Here is a 17288-nt window from a genome sequence, read left to right as displayed (position 1 = left end):
CTAAGGATTTTGTATGGAATAAGTGATGAAGGGACTCCTGACTATAACCTCGTGTACTATGATAATTTTGACCTTCTGATTACCGTTAACAACTAAGGTTTTGGGTGAAGACTTTTCACATATTCTCAAAAACAAGCTACCTAAAGCGAGAATTTGAACTCAATGGTTAGAACAGATTGTGGAAAACAATTGCATAACTGCCTCCCTCAATTTTTTTTTACACGAAAAAAGTTATGAAACTCAGAAACTCAAACTTTCGATTTTGTGACGTTTTTCGGAAACTTTTGTCTTTTCTCAAATTAGTTTTCACGAATCCGATGTTTTGGTTTTTGTGGTAAGAACGGGTTATTGGAAGATCCTTTGCATAAACGGTAGTTCCCATTTTTCTGTTCGGAAAAATTTATGACCACGGAAAAAGTCAACTTTTTAATTTTTTGACAGTTTTTGAAATTTTTCCCGAAAACTACCCTCCCGAGTCTGAGATCATAGTTTCAACCAAACATGATGGGTTGTGAGAAGCTCCATTGCATCAGCGTCTACGCCCAATTTTCAGTATGTGCCAGTCGGTCATATTTGGAAGTTTGACTTTGAGAAAACGTTTAGTCTTGATTTTGGGGTGATATGCAATTTTTCAAAAATTCGAATTGAGCATGTCATGCTCAAGTTTCTCGCGACAACTGAAAGAACCAAAAAATAAGAACAGAAGATTCGAACTACAATCGCGGGAAAGTAGCCAAAAATAGTAGCGCGAAAATGCTATTCGCAATTTCCAATACATAATTCGAACAAGAGTAGAGCTGTCTTTTTCTTGGCAGAAGACGGAAAGTGATCGCGAGTGTAGCAGAAATAATTAATAATGTTTCGATTTCGTGTCCGTTTTTCGATACTTTGATTCTCCTCGAAAAGAACTTTAATCGAGGCTACAGGGTTTGGGAAGACTCCGTGCATAAGATGCTACGCCTAAAGTTGTACAAGAAAAAAAGTATCTCTTGAAAAATTCAAAAATCACAAAAATTTTCTTTCCTAAGAGCGACAACTAGGGTTTTGGCTGAAGCCCGTTTTTTAAATTACCTATTTCATCGTGCATCAGGACAACAAAATGAAAACGTATCAAACAGGTTCCTACAGCTTTTTAGCTGGGCCTCTAGTGTACACTGTCCAATAAAAATTAATGGTGATAACTTGAGGTCCCAACCCTGTTCTTAATGGCATTCGCGTGTGTTCGATATTTAGAAAATAAAATAATAAACCTTTGAATTGCTAAATGAGATTAAAGCATTTTGCTTGAATGCGTCATGTTGATTTAGAGACCCATCTATGGGAGCGTGCTTATTTCTATCTAAATTGGGGGTATTTTAGTAGTGGCCTTTAAGCTGTAGCGATCCTAAAAATCCGTGGCATAAGCGAACATTGAATTGGCTCCGACTGATTGAGGTACAAAAGCACAAGAGATAGTGTCCCTAACCCTTGAGCCAATAGTTATAGGGCCTATTTTCTCACCCTCATATGTGACTTGAGTGCACGACTGTTTCGTTCCGTTTGCCTGATTTGGTCTCGAAAATTGCGTTTAAGTTTGGTAAAGAAGTGAAGGATGACCGATAAGGATTTTAGTTCTTGGTGGTCTGCTGACTTCCGTGACCTTCTGCGGAGTTCTTCAAGATCTAAATCGAATAAGCTGAGCTGCCTATGTTTCCGCGACACCTTTTAGGATGCCTTTTATAACGCTGGTATGGCCCTATCCAGCCGCCTGGGCACTTACCGTAACTAAACGGAAGGGCCTCTTTTGTAATTAAGTGTTTTTTTAGGCTGCCTTTACCCAGTCCTGTTTCGGAGGTCAGTTTGCAGTGTTCGTTCTAATGACTTTTAGAAGACTAATATTTCTTTTTCATTTGCATGGACCGATGTGCACTAAGAACGAGCGTCCTTTTCGAAAATGGAATGAAAGGCCTCCCTTTATGCTATTCGTGTTCTCGAACTTATTCGAAAAGCTTTTAAGATCAGAGTTATTTTAAAATTCAGTTTCGTTACTGCGGTGCTTCATTGACTCATTTAAGAAGAAAATCTCTTTATTATAACTTATCCTGTTGCATCAGTACCCGCTGCTTTTGAACTAGATATTGAAAGAAGTTTATTGAGCCTTCGGGCGATATTCAAAAGCTAAATTAGTTGTCAAAAATGTTCAAATTTGCTTCAAAAGGTTTCTTATGAAACATTTCATAATTATCAAATAGATTTTTGAGAAATTAATTAGCCCAATTTGTCATGATGCGTTTTTTGCCCAGAATAGATTGATTGCGATTAGGATTGAGAGTTTTGTATATTAATGGTTTTTTTGTAGTTCTAGCAAATCATTCCGCGTTATAGGTACACGTAATCTGCGTAAAACTGTTGTTAAATCTCATGTTAATTAATTGTCAAATCTTGGATTTTTTTCAGATTTTGACATGGATTTATTTTGTGAATCGCTTTTCATGTGGCAGTTACTATGTAAGTTCACTATTAAGAAGCCATGGCGATGCCAACAGCGCTTCAGAAAATCTTTGGGGTTAAAGAAGGGGAAGCTAACTTAGACACAAAATAACCAGCCGTTATAACGAAAACAGAGAATACAATCAATGTTCAATGAAACAATTTGCACACACTTTTGTGCGTCCTCAGAAAATGTATCATCTGAAACGGTAGTCATCATCGTAAACCAGTTAATAAAAAACACAAACATCAGCACTATTATATGGAAACTTAAGTTTTTCATTATCTCAAAAACCACTGCTAAATCTGAGATTGAGGATTCAACCGAAATAAGATGTTATGGAAATTAATACTAGATTAACCAGTCAGAACCGAGACTGTTAGACTATTATTATTAGAAAAATTAATAATTATTTATTTCTTAAATTTGCTTTTTCATCTCGATTCTGATTGGTCAAGATAGTATTTGTCTGCTTTCTGACGAGTATGAATACGCTGTTGTCTAAATACAGACCGCACTCCGAAATAACTGGTCGTACTAGTTTGCTTGTTTGGTCCCTCAAAAATGTTGTGGTCCCTAATGAAAAAACAGAGATACAGTATTTGGGTTAATTCACACAGTAAGCATTTTAGTGTCTCTATCTTGATAACACAGCTGGCATAGTTAGTTTAGCGGGTGCGAATTTGGTCACTAACTTCAAGGCGTAGGTTCGATTCCGCGCTTGCTTTTGTTTTTAGGAAATAGGCGGGACCAATAATCTAAACTAATTTTCGCGAGGGATAAAATAAGTAAGCTAGTACTGAACTGGTCGTGAGCTGCGACGCTCATTTTTTTTCGAAAAGTTATGGCCCTTGGAAAAGTTAAAGACTTTTTTGAAATATTAAGCTTAATTTTCTGTCACCGTTCTTGCTCAATCTTTCTCTTTTTTGTAGGTGTTCTGCTAACATCAAGGCTCGTACCTGCAGTTAGTGAAAACACAACTGATAATGAAACTGGTGTCGATGGAGCGTCCGCTGCCTCCGATATGGACTATGAAACAACGGATTCTGAATTGGTGGAAGTTGATGGCTTAATGATCAACAAATCAGAGATTAAAACCATGAATTTCGGGGATTTTTTTCAAAATTTGACGACACAGCAGGAAGAGAATCCAGGAACTGATACTAGCACTGAAGATGAGACGTCGCCCGAAGCAGCGCGTGAAAAGCTGATGAAAGTAAACCCAAACTTGGTGAACTTCATCGAAAAGGTCATGAAAGTTCGAGATCATCATTCAGGTCATATTCGAGAGTTCTTTCCACACACTTGGAAATACTACGAAGACCGGGAATCCGCAGACGATCTTTCCGACATTTGTTTGTTCTCGCCAACTGGAGCATGCCATGTTTTCGTTACAAACAAGTGCAAAGTTATAACTTACGAGTCATTATTCATACCGAAGGGATTTCAAAATGATAGTTGTAGACTGCATGAGAAGTACATCTACCACGATTTTAAACCTGACTTAAAACTGGTAACAGATTTGAAAAAGTATCCATCGTTTAATAACTTAAATCACAGCAGTCTTCGAGTTAGATACAAGTGCGAAATGAACACTAATCTATTCCCAGCTAATCAATCTGGAATCGTCAAGTATTTGAGTCCTGCTCAATTCATGAAGGTTGTGAATGGATCGAGGTCCTGTATTTTGGCGATGTTCTTTAGTCCATATTGTGTGTTTTCTGTCAAGTTTGCGCCACATGTGAACGCCCTTGCAAGAAATTTCCCGGCAATTCACGTCGTTGCAGTTAACGCTCTCCTAAATAAACAGTAAGTCTTCTTAAAGTCTTTTCTTTAATTAAAAGTTAATAATCGAAGTGATTGATCACTTATTTAGCTCGTATGGTTTATTTCAGCAAAATTTTTCGCGGATTAATTCAAATTCAATCGCTAATTGGAAGGCACATGAAGCTGCCAATAGCCACATGTAAAAGACACAAAAAGTACAGTTAACTATTCTTGAAGTTTGAAGAGCTTTAACGCGATGTATTTTTCTTCCCAAATTCGAAATTTTTTACAAACATTTTAATCAATTTTTGGGTTCCCTAGTTTGTTGACTTTTTTCCACCTCAAACATAGCAACTTCATATGATGATAATTTGTTATTTGATTCCTGATTCAAATCTCGTTAAGCTGAAATGTTTGAGCTTCTATACTTGGTTTTTATGTTATAAGATTTTCTTTGACTATTGAATGCGTTTTTACCAATTCAGAATGATGATATATTTCCCTTTGATTCCTGATTCCAATCTCGTTAAGCTGAATTATTGTGAAATTGAATTCTGATTGCATGCTTCTGATTAATGTTTTTTTGCTAATTCTTCGTTTATTTCAGGGGTTAATATGGGAATTTTTTGACTGGGAAGATTTCAACAAGTTACCTAAAACTCTACTTTTATTAAGTCGACCAAATGGATTTCCCTAGCTCTCCGAAAACATTTAAAGACGCTTATTTGTAAGTTTTGGCCTTGATCAATTTTTCTGAAAAATGCAAACTTTTTGCTTTCCTTCTTGAACTCTTTGAATTACAATTTCACTGCCATTTCCAAGTATGAAGGTCATTGTTATTTAAAAAATTTAAGACGCTGTCCTATAAATTTGTTAAAAACCATAAAATGAAGGTAAATTATTCCGTTATGCACAGAAATAGCCCATATAGCAACCAATTGTACTGGATAAAAACTCGGACACTGCGAACGCTTTAAGTACTTGAGTTATACAACAATAAACAATATCCTGGATTTACTGAAAAAAAAGTACTTTAAGCTTTCGCAGTATCCGATTTTTTATCAAGTAAAGTTGGTTTTTATAGTGTTCATGTCGTTATTGGTGACTGTCACAATTTTTCAAACCCCATTAGCTTTAAGAAATTTGAAGCATATCGTTTCACTTTTATTTTGCTGTGTTTGTGTTGTGTAGATTGGATGCGCGGGTGGGTGTGGTGGGCACACCCTCCCTCCTCTTCTTCTATAATGACCAGACCATAGGCAGGTACTCGGCCTCCTCCGATTTCCACACCCTCGCTTCCCTCATGTCAAATCTCACAGGTGGGTGTATGCCAAGGTTCTACTTTTTGTTACAATTTCTAGTTTTTTTCTTTTATTTCGATGATGCCTTCGAACAAAAACATTCAAATTTAAATATGGTTGATACACTTTTTACATTCATTCGGACCCAAAAAGCTGAGAAAAGACCTGTCAATATTTTTTAAATGACACTCAAATAGAAGATGTAGAATGTTTTAAATATCTTGGAACTAACCTCGACAGTAGGTTGAACTTTCATCAGCATATTTGATCAGGTAAAACATAAAGTTTTGTAATTTTCTGGAGTGTTTTTCAATTGAGTTTCTAACAGTACAGCAATTAGTAATTGCGTATAAAAGTTATGTGCAGCCAATCATCCAATATGTAGTCTTAGTTTATGCAAACACCGACAAAACCAAACTGTTAGAACTGGAAATGAAAATCAGAAGGCTAATTAGAATAATTTTTTATAAGCGCAGGATCGATTCAATCACTAAATTATTGCATGAAAATAGAATACAGAATTTTTGCGTACGAAATTCTGAAATTAACCGGGCACGTTATTCAAAAAGAGTGCCAAGTTGATCCATTGAGATATGCCATTACTGAACACGATGTGAGTTAAACGTGATATTTCAAAGAGAAAATCAAATCAAAAGTTAGCTATTAATAGAAATAAACTCGACAGAGGGTCGATTACACTCGAAGTTCGAAAATTTTTAAATATAGTTGTAAATTTTTTCCAGCCTGGGTCAGTTTTTTGAAAGGTGCTTCTCGGTTTCAATTGAATAGTTTTAATATTAAATTTTTGCATTATTACGTTCTAGGAAATACAATTTTATTGGGCATGCTTTGAGACATTTTTTTTGCGGATTATGTAAAATTTGTGTCGGTTGGTTTCTAGGTTATGGGTAGAAAAAACTACCCGAGAAAGCAAAAAATGATATTAATTAGTTTAATCTTTGATGTTTCGTCATCAATTAACTGGGCGCCAAATCCCTCTAACAGGAAATAGGCTCGTCAATCATACTCGGCTGTTGGGTTTTATTCTGAACGGCCAATAATTATAATTTGTGGCCGATAATGTGAAAGACGAGTATGTCAATGACCCTAACTAAACCGATGATTTTGTTTAAAACCGAAGTACATATTACTGTTAGAGTTTCTCAATTCGAGTTTTTTGAAGACAAACGTATGTCATATGGTATGTTTGCAGAAGTATTAATTTAGAAAAACTTATTGCATTTGAACTGACCGATCTTAGTAGCTCTTTTTTGGCAAACTCTTTTCATGACGTGACTAACGAATCACTCGGCATAGGCACAGAAGGCATTGTAAATACTTCGCCGGCCGTAGCTAACTTTGCCGATTGACATTGCTGATTGTAATGGCCGCTTAAACTTCGAGGAGGTCTGATTGTTATTACAATTTGAATTGATTGGTGAATTATCTGTTATTTGTGTGGCTTGTTTCAGGCCTGACCCCGAAGTCACTGGAGCTGATCGCCTCAGATTACGAGGAAGGTGCTCTACCTGTGAAAGTGCAGCCTCACATTGACATTCTGGCAGTGGCCTCAACTCTAGTTTGTCTCTCATTTTCATGCGCACTCCTTATTCACTTCACATCTGTCGGGTTCTTCGCATGGGTCAAGGTCAAAGAGTTCATGAGCGAAATACCACTCGTAGACTTCTTTATGAACTGAAAAGAGTTGTTTCTTTTTTTTGTCCCTCAATTTTTCCGGAGCAGAGAGGCGAGTTTATCGTGAACAGAAACAAGTACGCTGTGAACGAAGAATTCGTGCAATGAACTGATCGCTTTTCCTGGAGAGAAATCTAAGTGGATGCGTGATTAATTAATGATAAAGGCAGACAGGAACTGAGAAAAGGAGATATAAACTAGCAGAGATATTAATTAAATAAAAAACTGAATTTTAAAATGAATTTTGATGCGAAAATTTAGAATTTTGTAGAAACGAAAATTTAGATTTTAGTCGGTAGTTTTCCAAGCTTGCGTCACCATTTTTATTCTTCAAATCATGTTTGCAGCTAGCGTTATTCGTGTAGCTTAGAGTAGCGGTAGCGTCTGTGCATAAGTTGTGTGAAACGACATATTCCAGCTAGCATTCAAAAATAGATTAAATTTAACAGAAATAATATTAAGAATGTAAGGGCCAAAAAGATCTGTTTCCGATCAGAGTTGAAAATTTGCTGTTGTATTGTCCATGATTACACAAGCAACGCTTGTGTTATAATATGATGAACTCTCTTTTTTTCCAACCCATGTCGCAAATATTGTTGCGACAAAATGTCCATTTTTTAAGTGTTAATTTTGATCAATAACCAGCTATTAAGTACAGCCAATGCTAAGGATATTAACACAGACTCTTATATTACAAATAGCACTTCAGCTTCAAGGTATTATGGATCTGTAGCGTAGAGGTAGGGAAGGAGACACGAAACAAAATAACAGGGTTCGAACCTGGGCAGGGTCGGTTGTTTTTAATGAACTTTTTTCGTATACTAGTTAAAATGAGTCCGCTTTATAAATTGAGGCATGTTAGTTGGTAAATTTCTTTTTTGAATTGACTGGTACTGCTAATGCGTCATAATTGGCTTACTTCATTTAGCAATTATGTGGAATCATAATTGGCATGTGTCACTTGAGAAATTTTATAGACTCAAAGTTTTTCTCATTCAGTTTTTCCCAGTAGCGTTATTGGTCTTACTTTTGTGTGTGTATGCGAAGATGAACTAAGACCAAAACATTAATATCATTCGGAACTGTCAAGTAGCGACCGCTTGCTCCACTGCACTTAGTTTCGGCACTTTGTATAGTGCGCGCGAATCAGTGTTTGCCTCAGTTTATTTTTTGTATAATTGAATATGCGGATATTTGGGTTCGCTCATAAATGCTTTATTTCAAACTTAATTCAAATTGGCTGAAATATACGCAATTTTGTCTCAGACTCTGTATCTTTATGCCGTTTTTACTGTCCTTTCAGTAATTTTTCTGCCAGATGCACGCAGTTAGATTTCGTTACAGAAATTTTCGCTATTTATTTCATTGTTTCGATCATTAAAAGCGGGAAGAAACTGTCTTCGAGCGGGTTTTAGTTTTGTTTAGAGTCGATGAACGTAGCTCAGACTTATATAGGTCGCGATGAGGTTTTTTCAGGAAAAGTCTTAAATTTTTACGTTAACTTTGATTTTTCGAGGTTTGTCTTGATTTCTTTTAAACTGCAGTTCAGTTCCTTTGTTAAAAGGAAAGCAATTTGTACTATCGAATCACGAAAGTCTACAGGTCACGCAAAAGTGATGGACCTCTAGTTTCGAAAGTGGAATAAAATTTTTAGGTTTTACAGCGGAATTAAACTTTTACATTTCGATCCAGTTTTCTCAAATTGAGTTAATTATGTCCGAAGACTTTGGGTTGTAATTTTTTCGTGGAACTCAATTTTATATATTTTTGCTTTGTATATATATAATTTTTTGCAAGATAATTTTTTTTGCTTTGAGATTTGAGGTATTTTTCAGAAAAGAATTCACTTTGTCTTTTCTGTTTTTTTGCGTTAATTGACTTTTCAGACAAAATCAGCAAACACAAATAATCCTCAGATTTAGTTTAATTTTGATCAAGTAAAATGTGGGTTCTTAAAAAATATTTTTTCATTTAATTAGTGAAAAACTTAGTTTTTCTTAAAGAAATGTCGCTGTGGCAGCTTCAATTAGCGCTTCTTTGGCAAAAAAACCTTAATACAATCAAAAAAAAATCAGCGAAATTTGAAGATTTTTCTATTTTTTTTGTTTGCTATTCACTGTTTAAAAAAAAATTTTGTAAATCCTGCCCTATTCACTAAAGTTCTAGGTGTTTGTATACTTCTATCATCACAGGAATTTCAAAAAAAAAACGACAGTAAAAAGAGCATTTGGTTCATTTTTTGTGATTGATTGAAAGCAAATTGGTTTTTCTGTTTCATTTTTTTGTTTTTATATAGGCAACTTGTCAAAGTTGTTTGTCCTAAAAAAATTTCAAAATTTCGTGGTTCGATTTTCATTGCTTTTCGACCAAATTGCCATTGCAAATCATGAGGTGAACTAGATTCTCCAATAAACTGTTTCGAAATGGGTTACAAGTTTTAAGACATCCCAGCGAAAGATGAAAAGTTTTCTTAACTTTTTTGCATTGATGAATTTAATCGAAAACTTTTGTGACACTTATGGCGCATCAATTTTTTTTGTTCAGTTTTTTTGCTCCTTCTATTTCAGTTTTCTATAAAACTTTCCAAACAAAATAAAATAAATTCTCGAAAAATTAGTCTTACCGTGAAATTTGAGCTTTTTTGAGCATCGACGAATGTGAGCGAAGTTTTTGTGAGCTAATTACACAACTACCATTTTTTTTTGCTTAGGCTATAAAATGGACTGTTTCCATTTCAGTTGCCGATGTGCTACTTGACCCCCGCAAAATCTAAACTTGAACTATACCTGTCATTCCTGTTTTGTGAGAGCAAGTGTAATGCAGCGGGGGACCAGATTTTTTCCCGTGAACAATTTTGTTAACATATTTCATCTGTTCAAAGACATAATTTGAGTATGTTTGATTTCAATTAAAAATTCTTAATATAATTTTTTCCTGTTTCTAGATACTATATATTTTTTTCACATATTTTCAGTAAACATGTATCTTTGGCTTATTCAAAATTTTGTTGTCATATTGCGTCGTTTGCGGGGCAATTTTTTTTTTTATGATGATAGATTTTTATTCTAAAATAAGTGTTCTATAATAGGTTTCGAAAAAATTTTTAAGCCCAAGTTATGATATCATTTTTTCGGCTGAAAGAGTGTCTTCACTGAAAAATTTTCGACTTAGTTAATCAAATATTTTCTATTCATTACTTACGCTGAAATGATCCATTGTCTCTAGCATTTTTCATTCAAAGTCGCTTCAAAACTCGCTTACTATGCAAAGTTTGCGATATATCGAGAAAAGTGTGAAATTCCGCTTCGCTTCTGTCTTGAATTGGCAACTGTGCTGATTTAAGTTATCCAGATGAATTTTAACAAAAAAGTAAGACGCCTGTTTAATTTTTTGAAATTTGAGTCCTAAATTTCGAAAACTTAACACTGTTTTCTGATATTTACACTTGCGAAGCAAAGTGTATTAGTATGAACTTTCTTTTTTATCAACCTAAGTCGCAAATAAAAGTGCTACTTTTGGGGGTAGCCGTATAATATGATATGCGCTTTGACATTTGATAACTAAAAAGTTAACACAGCAGATGCATTTTAAATCCATGAAATGAACCAAAAAAAAAAGTTTTTTTTGTTTCAAACAGCAGTACAATGATAAAAAGCCAATTTCAGAATTTTTTGAACTCAATGTATCTCGCAATTTTTTTGAAATGCATAATTTATACATAATTTGGCTTCATTTTTTCCAATTTATTACATGCAAAATTGTCTTTTTGTATTTGGTGCTACTTGTGCTGTATCGATTGGCAATTTATTAATATATGTAGTTGTGTTATTGGTGGCTAGTTTTTGGGGTTTTTAAGCATCCGTGGCTGAGTGGTTAGTGCATGAGACCCAAATTTGCTAGGTCGCTGATTCGAATCCCACACATAAAGCAGTTTTTGCTAATTCGAGGTTTATTTCTAATTTTTCTTATTTCACTTGATAGCTGCTTTTTGGTCGTGTTCTCGCAAGTGGTTGCGAAGCGCAGTTTCGCCTCTGTGTATATACACAATCTTAACTGTAAACTTTCGAGTAATAATTGATTTCTTTTTTTTTGTCCGCAAATAACCACCCAATTGAAGAAATCACGTTAAATGTTTCATGTTTTCTCCGGATAAGTTGAAATAGTTGATATTAGCTTCATCTCTGCGTTTCGATATTGGCTTGTTCCTCATTCGGAAGGACCGTCGAGTTTCTCAAGCTCGTCTTTGACTCTTGAGACTACTTTCCGGTGAGGTCAACTGTTCGGAAATTGATTTTTCAGTTTATGAACACATTTTCTAAAACTGTCTTCATGATTATTCTATCAGCTTTTAGTGTCGGATAATCGGCTGTTTTTTAAAAAAAAAACTGCATTAGGAATCACAATTAGGCATAGAAAGCACAATTGACACAATTTTTTCAGACAACAATTTCTTGTGGCTTTTTTTCGAATCAATAATCGTGTACCCATGATTTGTCGGCTTTGTTGCAATTCGGTAAATAAAGATTTTAAGGCTGTTAATTGCGTTTCTTGACAGTTTTCCTATAATTGAATTTTCCATTTTTCAACTATTTTTCGACTTAGTTAATTTCGTATCATTTTTATCACCAGTTTTAAATTAAACAAATAAGAAGTTTTCGATACATTTTTTGGAAAAATGGCAGTTTATCCGATAATTCATGCCAAAATATTTTAGCTGGCTGTTTTGCGGTTATTATCTATGATCGCTGACAAAACATGCTATGATAATTAAATGCCAATCACTAAATGGCCATAACAGATAAATCAGCGATGCGAGAAAAAGTCTCACAAATTGTGCTTCTCAATGAAAAATAAAAATTCGTTTTTGCTCGCATTGACAACTTTACAGCTCTTTTAATGTAGTGTGACGCGTTTTGGTTATTATATGGAGCTTTATTTATAACCGGTTCAGAAAAATCTTGAAACTAACACCGTTTTTTGTGAAAGTTATTCTGACGAATCGTTTCGAAGGGTATTTGCTAGCAGTTATTTATTAAACATTCTATTCTATTGTACCTAACATTAAAATTTGAGTTCAGGTTGAACAAAAATTTTAGTCATTATAAACGAAGTTTTGATATTTTTGTTTTTACCCAAATTAAATGAAACTACGACATCTTTGGGTAAGTGTCTACTGTATATATCTTCCAATAACTTAAAAATCTAATAACAATCATACGTTAATTACTTGCGAAGAGTATTTACAATATGCGGTTCGTTTATATAAAATTATATGCCAATGTTTCAACAGTAAGTTTTTACCCGTGCAATTTAATTTTTTTACAACCATTGTTCCAACTACGCAGTGGAAAGGAAAATATCTCAGGTAATTTGTTTTAGCGAACGTCCTTTCACTTGTAATTCCAGTAGCAGATTTTTAATAAAGACGTTTCTGCAAAATAAATAGAAAGAGTTCGTCCTTTTGCCGATTTTTTCTGATTTCAAAAATTCTCTTCAATGGTCTGGTGGTAGGAGCCCTTGGCGTGCATTGGCGCTATGCATCCATAACCGCCAATGATTTTCATGAACGGTTAGTGTATTTCACAAGTCCGATTATGGAATAGATATATCGTACCCAAAACCTATTAAACGACAAAAAAATTTTATAAGAACCGAAGGAAAAAATTTTGTTCAGTATCCGACAATGAATATGGCCAGAAAATTCATTGTCGGATTCTTGTGCTTTTTAGTTTGAGGAAGAGGTCTAATCAATAAAATTTTGTTAATCTGAGAGCTTCTAAAGAAAGATCTTTGTTAATTCAACAGAAATGAATACTCTTTCATCATATAGTTTGCGCTAGTCACTCAATTGCAATGGAAATTTAGAGAAAAAGGTTCAGCTGTATCAAAAATATAATAAGATCAAATAAACTCAAAATTGAATTAATTGATTTTTTACATTTAAATTTGCCTATAACGATTGAGTTTCTAAAAACAAGAAAAAATCAACATAATCAAAAAAGATTCCATTCAAAGAAAAATCTATAACACTGATAGATCCTATTTACTTTGCGTTAACGAAATTTTGATAAAACGATTTTTTTTGTTTCCGTTGAGCTATATTGTAGACATCTAAAGCTCAAAAAAGCAATACATTTGTCTGAAAAAAATCAATTATGAAAAATTGAAAAGTGATTTTTTTTTGTGATAGGTTCAATTTTAAAGAAGTGATTTGGACTGAAAAGATTATGGTTTAATAATTAAAAAAAAATGGTTTGAATAATTGATAGCCAAATGACAGTTTTAAAAGTGTCAATGAACATAAGTAAACTGAAAAAAAGTGACTTCCTTGATTTTTAAAAAGTTTCAAATTTAAAGATCAAATTAATGGTTCGAAAACTCACGAACAATTTATAATAGATACTTTTGATAAAAATTAACCCAGCGTGAGAAAACTGGATCAATCCTGTATTTTTTTTATTCGACTAGGAAATCTAAAATCTTCAAATCACTCTCGAAACTAGAAATAGGTTACGTTTTTGCGCCATTTGCGTTTTCTTAGTTGGAGAGCGCAGTTTGCTTCGTTTTTAGCAAACTAGTTGAAATGAACTTAAAATAACTCGAAAGGGAAACGCAAAGATCAAATTTTGTCTTAAACTTGAAAAAAATGAAACGCAAACAAATACGTAGCACGAAACATTTAGCTATCTTTGCTACGTTACTTGGTAGTTAATAACACTGAAGGCTTATATAGTTTGTTAAACTCGTTTATAACTAATTAATATCACTAGGCTTATATATTTTTTTAAATCTAAAATAACGGTAGTAGGGCTGTTCATCCGTGCAAAATATTACATAGAATGTGACTAAATTCCTACTTGGCATGCTAGAAGTTTGAATCACAAACATGTTTTACTCAGCAAAGCTTGTTTGATAGTATGAACTCTCTTTATTTTACACAAGGAAAGCTTGTGTGATAGTATGAACTCTCTTTTTTTCCAAACAGTCTCAAATATAAGTGTTCACTTTGAAAGTGTTTTTTTTTGCAGTATTTGAATAAGATAAATAACAGCTATTAAGTACAGCCAATGCTAAGGATATTAACAGACTAATATACTGAAAATAGCACTTTAGTTTCAAGGTATCATTGATCTATAGCGTAGAGGTAGGGAAGGAGACCCGCAACAAAGTAAGAGGGTTCGAACCTTGACAAGATCGGATGTTTTTAATGAACTTTTTCCTATACTAGTTAAAATGCATTCGCTCTATAAATTGGAGCGTGTTAGTTGGTAATTTTTTTTTTCAAATTGACTGGTGTTGCTAATGCGTCAAAACTGGCTTGCGTCATTTAGCAATTATGTGGACTCATATGTATACTTTTAGTTTTCCTCATTCAGTTTTCCCAGTAGCTTTATCGGTCATATGTTTGGTTTTGTATGCGAAGTGCAACTTTCCCTCTGTGTTTCATTTTGAAATCAAATTTATCAACTCCATCAAACGTGAAAAATGTTCGGGTGAATATACGAGATGGAAACGCTTCCGCAGCCAAAAGAATTGTGTGGATTTTACTTCGATTTTTTGAAAATTAAGCGATGCGTTGGCTTTAAAAAATGAAATGGAGTCTATTGGTGAATTATAAGGTAGACAATTTACTTCAAAGGTATTGTTAATTCGAAAAAGTGTCATAATGATGATTTGGCAGCAAAAATCATCCTAAACATTGTGCATTGTAGTTCTCTCTTACATTATGAAGCTTTTTCCAAAAGTTGCCTACTTTCATTTCTCTTGATTTACACGTCTTGCCTTGTTTATGTTCCGACCATTGAAAATGGGGAGGAACTTTGCATTCGGGTTTATTTCATTTTTCTGTTCCGACTATTGAAAATGGGGAGGAACCTTGTATTCGGGTGTTTTTTTTCCACGCAAAATCAGCTACCACAAACAATCATCGGACAGGGTTGAACTATATATCATTTTAAAGCCCTTTCAGTCGTGATTTGAGCGACATTAAAGAAATTTCAAAAAGTTTTCATTGTCGAGAAAAACCGGTTTGAAACTTTTGATTATTGGTCTAATTTCGAGCTAATTAGTAAGGTGGTTTTTAATTGCAATAGCTTATTTAAGCTTTATTTAGACCGTGAAAACTTTGTTTTACTCAAGTAAAGGTAGTCTTCGGACTGTTTTACTTCGAAAACTGTTTTACTTTTTCTAAAAAATAACAGCCTTCGGGTTGGAACCAAAATGAATTGCTTGAGAAAAAACTGATTTTTGTCCGGTTTTAAGATTTTTACGAGTCGTTAACCAATATTGGCTGTTTGTTATACTGATATTGAAGGGCGTGAAATTGTTAATGATAAATTAGTGTGTCTTTTTTGAAACTTATTTGATTTTGTTTATTTAAATTGCGTGTGAGTCGTTTGAAATGATCTATCCCCCGTTTTAATTCTGTTTACCACTTGATAGCTATGATATAATACCTGTATGTGAATTGGAATCCCAGCCTAACTAATATCCTTGACTGGTTAATACCACTGGACAAATGTGGTTCTTTCCAGAGCTCCAATAAAATCCAGATTGGTTCTGGTCCAGGAGAACGCGCAGATCCGTTAATCCCAATCCCAGCTGGCAACAACATTCTGGATCTGAGTTCGCAAACATCCAAACTTAATCCGATTCTCAATCATCTGTATCACTAAACCGAACTCTCTAAAATGATAATCCTAGCCGAATCAGGAATTTAAAAATATATGCACTCAGTACGTGCATTCAAATTTATGCTTTGAATTTCTATAATTTAAATTGCTTCAAAAATTGTTTAACATTATATTTCAAAAAATCCGAAGTAAGCGAAATTATTGATAAACTGCCATTGTACGCCTCGTTTCTTAGACTATCGTCGATCAACTGGGATTTATATTTTGGGAATCTGATGAGGACAAACCCCCTGTGCGTCCCTACCCGGAGATTTGGGGCTAATCTTTTGACCGTTTACAAAACGGGTCCCACTCTGGCTTCGCTGTCATTTTTACTCCACTACTCTTACCATTCATACCATTCAATGAGAGAAGATCCATTGTTGCCTTTTGGCTCTTTTCTTGTCTCGCTCAATTCCTTCTTTTCTTTCTGGACCCAAAATAGAAGTTGTTCTAATTTCTGGAGAAGTGACGTTTAAATTTAACTCATTTAGTATAGCGTACTTAGTATGCTGGTTTGAATTAGAACTAAAGAGAGAATAAAGTGTCTCTTTTTCAGTTATTTTCTGGTTATAAGTCTGGTTATAACTAGCCAGTCTATAGAGCTGTCAGTCAATTTTTGGGTAGTTTGCGTCCGCGTGTTCAGCCCACTGCCGTTTTTGCTTATCAAAATTTTAAACAAATTAAAGTCACCGTTTTCTAACAAGGTTTCCCAGTTGGGATTTGAGAGGCTAATTTGTACCAGTTTGAATTGAAACTGATTATATTGGAAACAAGTTATTATACGAAGTCGACACTTTATTGATTGACTAGTATAACCTCTTAAAATTTAACGTGACTTTACCCCTGTCTTGAATTAGTTTTTTCATTCATTTAACTGGCGAAGAAAATCTTTTTATTTTATTGTTAGTTTTTCAAGTTACACGCAATAATGGATGCTCTCAGAAAGGTAGGAAACCACTGGCGAGTAAGAAGCGTTTTTGAGGAATTAGATTCATCCTTTAATTCGGAAACTTCAGCCTTTTTACTCCATTTGCCACTTTTTAATGCCAAATGGTAAAATGATTTGATTGAACGCAGAAAAAAAGTTAAGTTGAAATATCCTTAAAATCTATTTCCACTACATAACTTTGCAGTACATGAACTTTATTTTAAGTATACTTCTTAAAAACTATAATTTTCCCCGAAATTTACCAAGAAGCGCCCTATAAGATGAAGTATATCAAGCTTAAAACCCGCTTAAATAATAGTTTTTTTTTTCAATTCAATTTACCTAAAAATTAAACATTAAAAGATGAGCTTAACTACTTCGTTCTATCTTCATTCAAAGGTAAAATAGACAAAAAAAAAATGGAAAATGTTAACTATGAGTTGGAAGTTTGA

The 17288-nt window shown here is 34.1% G+C and overlaps 1 protein-coding gene across 1 annotated transcript in view; it reads left to right on the top strand.

Moving 5' to 3' along the window:
* LOC134840603 (uncharacterized) overlaps positions 1-7531 on the top strand; it is a 476174-nt gene extending 468643 nt beyond the window's left edge. The window contains exons 2-5 of the mRNA XM_063856530.1: positions 2436-2487; positions 3403-4279; positions 5429-5556; positions 7011-7531. Of these exons, the coding sequence (XP_063712600.1) occupies positions 2445-2487; positions 3403-4279; positions 5429-5556; positions 7011-7237 (1275 nt within the window). The 5' untranslated portion in view covers positions 2436-2444 and the 3' untranslated portion in view covers positions 7238-7531. The remainder of the gene's footprint in view (positions 1-2435; positions 2488-3402; positions 4280-5428; positions 5557-7010) is intronic.
* The last annotated feature ends 9757 nt before the right edge of the window (positions 7532-17288 follow it).

This window comes from Symsagittifera roscoffensis, chromosome 2 (genome assembly GCF_963678635.1).
Source record: "Symsagittifera roscoffensis chromosome 2, txSymRosc1.1, whole genome shotgun sequence".
Lineage (NCBI taxonomy): Eukaryota > Metazoa > Xenacoelomorpha > Acoela > Convolutidae > Symsagittifera > Symsagittifera roscoffensis.
The sequence above is the reverse complement of the archived record's forward strand: the minus strand, read 5'-3'. Positions and strand labels throughout refer to the sequence as shown.